Raw genomic sequence first — 6,000 nt, 5'->3', positions numbered from 1 at the left:
CCATAATTTTAAATTTTAACTGTGAATAATTTTATCGATTTACGCCCTAAGCGAGGCTTTCATAGGCCATATATTTTCTTAAGACATAGCTCTTTCTTATGTTTCAAAATTGTTGATTTCATTAATAATCGTTCAAGTAAAGTTAATTTTTTAAAAACTGGTTCCATTTTACTTTATATTTGGTTGGGTTTTGATAAGGGCATTCGGGGCGTGTTGAGGATCAAGTTTTGGGCAACCCGATCCGACCCGGGACTCCCTGAATTTTACTAAAATTTTAACCAGATGAAAAAATTGTGCGGGAAATTTAATTAGCCAATTAAATTCATTCATTCCTGCGAATGGTCGATTTTACATCATATATATTTTCTTTAACAAAATATTCTCTACCAATTCGTCATCTAGCGGTTGAATATGAACTATTTACAAACGAATTGAAATTAAAATGTTCCAGTATTAATGACCTTGAATGACTTACTAACTCATGCTGACAATGATGTGAAATTTGTGGTTCGTAGAATGTAAAAAAAATTTTACAAATACATTTTCTTTCAAAGATGAACCAACCTTTTTAAAAAATGACGTGCAACTAACTTAAGACAAAGCTGTCTCTTAAGAATAAATATATTTGTCGATAAGTCTGGAATTATAAATAATTCGTCCGTCGGTAAGCCCAGATTACTGCCGAAGAAGACGTATTGTTTATTTTTTTAATCAAAATTTTAAAAAATCTTCTGCTTCTGAATTCGTTGTATTCCTCTTGCCTGACCGGATTAATATCAAAATAAGGACTAGGTTACTGCCAGTTATTTTTAAACATACACAAAAAGTACGCACAATGTTAATTTTACTGCTTCAACAAACGTTTTTCTTCTTTTCGTGGTCTTCCTACTCGTCTTGTTCCCGTTCCTGTTCCTGTTCCTGTTCCTGTTCCTCTTCCTTTTCCTGTTCCTGTTCCTCTCCCTCTCCCTCTTCCTCTTCCTGTACATGTTCCTGTTCCTAAACCTGTTCCTGAACCTGATACTGATCCTCTTCCTGATCCTCTTCCTTCTCCTCTTCCTGTTTCTGTTCTTTTTTCCTGGTGAGCAATAGATGACGGCAGACGGTTTATTTTTACATGAGGCAATTGTGCCAATTTAGGATCTACAAAAATTGTTTATCGTTATTTCCATTCTGTGTAGTTTATGTGAATAATAGTACCTCTATTTTCAATTGCCAATTTTGAACGCGTAACCGCCCCGATTCTGTCCGCGAATGATTGATTCGCTTTGACCGTGATTTCATACGATTCAGCCTCAGCAGCAACCGTCTCGCTGGCCTCGGAAGCCTCAGTCGACGGATGCCTTCTTTCCTCTTTCTATTATAAAAAAGAATGTTTCAACCTAGTATGTTTATTCTGGTATATATTTGTTACCCGTTTTTTCATTTCTTTGTCCCATCCTTCCTCGTCTTCTTCTTCGTTTTGTACTATTTCATTATCTGATTCCCTTCCTTCTTTTTTCTGTTGTAAATAACAATGTTTATAACTTGTATGTTTATTTTGTACATATTTGTTACCTGTTTTCCCATGCCTTTGCTCCTTCCTTCCTCGTCTTCTTCTTCGTTTTCAAAAGTGTCATTGTCTGTTTGCTTTGTACCCTTGTTATGTTGTAACAAACAATCTTTGAAATTTGAATTCTATTTTGTATATATTTGTTACCTGTTCCCCCATTTCCCCCCCCCCCATATTTCAAAGTTTTCTTCTTCTCTTCGTACGCTCTCGTTATCTGATTGTCTTATTTTCTGTTTTATTGCAAATAAAATTTTTTAAAACTTGTTTGTATATTTTGTCTATATTTTTTTACCTGACTCCCTATTCCTTTGTCCCATCTTCCGTCGTATTCTTCTTCGCTTTCTACATTACCTGTTTCTCCTATTTTCTTTTTTGTAAAAAGAAATTTTTTTAAACTTGTTTTTTTGTTTTGCATATAAATCTTATTATTATTCCATATACCCCTGTCCAAACTTACATCGTTTTCTTCATCGCTCTGTACTCTCTCATTATTCCCATTGTCGCCTGTTGTCTTTTTTGTTAAAAAAATCTTTTTAAACTTTCTACCTGATTCCATATTCCCCTGTCTAATCTTTCATCATTTTCTTCATCGCTCTCTACGCTCTCATTACGTGTTTGTTCTATTGTCTTTTTTGTTAAAAAAATCTTTTTAAACTTTTTTTTTTTTTTGTTTTTATATACTTCCTACCTGATTCCATATCCCCCTTTCCAATCTTTCGTCGTTATCTTCTTCGCTTTCTACTGTCTCGTTGTGTGATTTTCCTATGTTCTATTGTAAATTTAAATTATATTAAACTTATGTGTATATATTGTATCTATTTATTACCTGATTCTCTATTCCGCTGTCCAATCTTTCATTGTATTCTTCTTCACTTTCTACGCTCTCATTATCAAATTGTCTTTCTCTCTTCCTCTAATGTAAATAACATAAAAATCTTTAAATATTTGTGTGTATATTTTGAAGATATTTGTTACCTGTTTCCCCTTTCGATTGTCCCATACTTCCTCGTCTTCTTCTTTCTCTAGTCTCTCTAAATCTGATTGCATACTTTTCTCTTTCTCTGTCCTTTCCACTGTTCTCTCTTTTCTTTTTCTTTTACTGGCTCTCTCAAGCCACAGGCCATTCTCCTCACATAACTGTTGTCGTTTCTCTGAAAAACATAATTTAAAATTGTAAATAATAGATATCTTTAATACTAACTGCTAAATTATATAACTAACTACTAACTTTGTTTTTTGTTCCAATATCGATGCCAGAGTTGTTCAGTTAGAACACCGTCTCTTGATTTGGAATATTTAATTCCACCTCCGCTTACTAACACATACTTGGTGTGTTGAGTTCCATTGGGGTAACGGATTAAGCAAATTACTGAGGCATTGTAATCCGCAGCCATCTCATTAATCTTCGAACCAATACTTAAATGGCAGTGAGACTTCTTGCGATCTAGATTGTCCTGTTGTCTTTGGTCAAGGAAATTCCAATGGTTTTGCCACTCAAGAACCGACCATGGCTTGTTTCTTTGAGGTACCTCTTTTTTCCCTTTGTAAGACTCCTATAGGACGTATAAATATAGTTCATTAGTATACAAATAAGAAAAATGTATTAAAACACTCAAAAACCTACCTTGAAAGCAATAAGTCTCTGTTGTTTATCCGTATCTCGCCGTTTTATTGTTCTTCCTTTAATGTTCCTTAAATTCTGGAACTGTTTTTTCTTATGTATCAAAGCTTCATCCAGCCTCCTCCTTGCTACGTCTTGTCCTTCCTCACAACTGTTGTCACCCTCCGATTCTGAAATCATTTTCTTATGGTGATAATGTAAATAAACAGTTTTTGATTTCGATCGATAATCGTCTATTCTTATACATGGAACGCGGAACTTGGAACGGTACTGCGCGGAAGTCAACGTGGAAATGGGAGGGGTCAGAAGTGTTGGAATTTGACAACCCATGGCTGACTGCACAAGTGCGATTTCCTGTAAAATTTATAGCAAGTTTTCCATAAGCAAAAATTTTAGGAACGAATAATTTTTTTTCGATTTCTCGCCTAAGTCCAGTATTTCTCTGAAACGCAAAAATTGTAAACAACATTTATTTTTAAAATTTTTTGTTTATGAAAATCTTGCTTTAAATTTTACAGGAATCGATAGCTCTTACCTACCTCTATTCATTTCAAGTTAGATAATTCATTTTGGATTATTAGTTTGTCCGATAATTCACTTTTTAATTTTTGACGATTTCATGGGGGAGGGGAAAACCAAAGAAAGTGGCAAACTTTGGGCACTCCGTTCGGGCATTGTTTTTTCTCGTTACGTGTTTTAAAACCAATAATTAGATTCCTCGTAAGACAAGGAATGTTTTGGTGTGTACGAAATGGCAAAATTTTGCCGTCTTGTATAATATATGTCCAAAAAACGCAACAACCAATCACAACCAGGGGCCATATTTTCGCGGCGATTCGAATTTTATATTTCATGGAAGTGTTTATATATGTTTCATGACTTCGTTTACTATAGAACTGATTCTTGATATAAACAAATAATAAAAAACCACATTTACTTTATCAACACGATCCACGGTATATTATTCATAATTGATGATACAGTTGTATGCAGGAACCGTATGATATATTCCAAGTTGTACAGTCAGATTATGCAATTTAGACAAGGCACAAGCTGCTTAATAATAAATCACACAACATCCTACACAACATCGTCGTTTTCACTATAAGTGTCGGAGTCGTAGTCATCACTTTCATGAACATCAATCAAAGATTCAGAGAAAATGGGGGTTTCGCAGAAGTATCGGAGGTATGACCATGCTTCGTCATAAACAGCTTTTAATCTCAAGATTTTCTCCGATAAAATGTTAACTTCCAAGAATATTAGTCTTCCGGATTTCGAAATATTAAGTTCATTCCCAGCAATAACCTCACTACCATACCAAGACCTAGCTGGGCGTCTATTTTAAAGTTTGAAAAAAAAATCAGATGACGAAAGATCACTAAATATATTAATTTTACTCATTTTTACGATCAGTCCTTGTTAGTTTATGATTTGCATCAGGATGGCCGGAGAGGAGGGAAGGATTCCCGGTTTTTTCATCAATACAAGCACGACATGAAAGCGTATCCACCTGCTTTATTCGTGAATCAGTTAAGTGTCGTGTAAACTCATGAGCCTGGCCAGCTCTTGCTAACATAGGAGTTTTAATTGAGAGACACTAAAAGTAATTGAAAAATGTGAACATGACGACTGAATTACTTTAAAGGGTTAACTTTTTAATACTCACTCTCGATCCCTCTACTAACATAGCTGAAATCGTTTCCAAGAACTTTTGTTCAGAAGTTCCTGGGGTAAGCAATTTTAGATGATGCCACAGAGTTAGCAGTTGACTGCAACATAGAAAAGTGAACTTGTTAGGCACGGGTGGCCAAAAACCGGATAGAATGCAATCATCAAGTGTGGCATCGAAAGTACATTCGCATGAATTGCAGCGAAACAAAGCTGTACTTAGATCAAACCTTCCTGTGAATTCGGAATTAAATTATTCAGCTAAAAAAATTTTTTTTATTATTTAATTGGTATTTTGTTTACCATTCGCAGTAATGACGATACAAAAGTCGTTTCCAGCAGCAATTGAAAGAGAAGACGATTGACACTTTTGGAAAGCTGAAGGAATAAATACTGGTACTGGAACCTCTAAACGATAAAAAAAAGTTCTTTGATAACCATAAGTTAAAAAACGCATACATGTAAAAATGACAATACCTTGCTTGGAAACTGATCCGTTTTCCTTAATAAATTGTGTGTGGTCCAATATCTTAGAGCTTTCAGTATTAAGCCATATTCGTTTATGGAACGGTAACCGAAAATGAATGGATTTATCGCAGCTATGGCAGAAGTGACGTTTACAATCATCACAGCGAATATGATGGTCAAAAAGGGAATTAAGACATCCATCTGAAGAACACATCCTCCCATGAGCAGATGAAGCATGTGATGTTACGAAAGCCTTGTAGACATCCTATTATTTTTCTTTCCACAAATTTTCAGCCTTCTCTCCTTCTGCTGCTTCATCCTTTTTTTTTTTAAGATGGCTGCTGTTCGGTGACTCTTTCTCCTTGTAGAGCCTCGATGTGAATACTAGCAGCCATTTCCATCTGTTCCAAACAGGAACTTAATAGAGTGTTGGTACAGCTGTTCTGATAGTACATGGTATAATTGAAAGAGGTGGAAAGATGATGATCAATTTCACTTTGAGGCTCAAGCTCTGGTTGGCTTGCCAAACAGGACAACAATACTGTGCTGGCACAGCTGTCAGCTGTAGACATCGTATCATATGCAGATGTAGAAGAATGTTGTTCGAGTTCATTTCCATTGTAAGGCAGAAGGTCTGTTTCACTTTCCTCAACAGGGTTTTTATTTACCAATCCTATATTGAAAAAGAGCA

General features: G+C 35.2%; 2 protein-coding genes across 5 annotated transcripts; both read right to left on the bottom strand.

Moving 5' to 3' along the window:
- Positions 1-729: 729 nt before the first annotated feature.
- LOC116922284 (cilia- and flagella-associated protein 251-like) lies at positions 730-3,399 on the bottom strand. 4 transcript variants are annotated; one of them, XM_045177882.1, is made up of 12 exons: positions 3,174-3,397; positions 2,778-3,102; positions 2,525-2,700; positions 2,376-2,462; positions 2,238-2,318; positions 2,096-2,176; positions 2,007-2,060; positions 1,842-1,916; positions 1,555-1,779; positions 1,412-1,498; positions 1,198-1,354; positions 730-1,140 (listed from the first exon to the last, which is right to left on the bottom strand). In XM_045177882.1, the coding sequence occupies exons 1-9, from the start codon at positions 3,348-3,350 to the stop codon at positions 1,693-1,695; spliced, it is 1,143 nt and encodes a 380-aa protein (XP_045033817.1). In that variant the 5' UTR covers positions 3,351-3,397; the 3' UTR covers positions 730-1,140; positions 1,198-1,354; positions 1,412-1,498; positions 1,555-1,692. The 4 variants fall into 4 exon arrangements, with proteins under 4 accessions (XP_045033817.1, XP_045033819.1, XP_045033816.1 ...); XM_045177884.1 differs by having other exon boundaries at positions 1,842-1,909; positions 3,174-3,393; XM_045177881.1 differs by having other exon boundaries at positions 1,842-2,060; positions 3,174-3,399.
- Positions 3,400-4,067: 668 nt separating this feature from the next.
- On the bottom strand, positions 4,068-5,973 carry LOC116935292. The gene is made up of 5 exons (XM_045177653.1): positions 5,319-5,973; positions 5,145-5,249; positions 4,840-5,075; positions 4,571-4,770; positions 4,068-4,509 (listed from the first exon to the last, which is right to left on the bottom strand). Exons 1-5 carry the CDS (start codon positions 5,521-5,523, stop codon positions 4,251-4,253), a joined length of 1,005 nt encoding a protein of 334 aa, XP_045033588.1. The 5' UTR covers positions 5,524-5,973; the 3' UTR covers positions 4,068-4,250.
- Positions 5,974-6,000: the final 27 nt, after the last annotated feature.

This window comes from Daphnia magna, linkage group LG8, assembly GCF_020631705.1.
Source record: "Daphnia magna isolate NIES linkage group LG8, ASM2063170v1.1, whole genome shotgun sequence".
Taxonomy (NCBI): Eukaryota; Metazoa; Arthropoda; class Branchiopoda; order Diplostraca; family Daphniidae; genus Daphnia; species Daphnia magna.
Note: the sequence above shows the minus strand (reverse complement) of the source record. Positions and strands in the feature narration are given on the sequence as shown.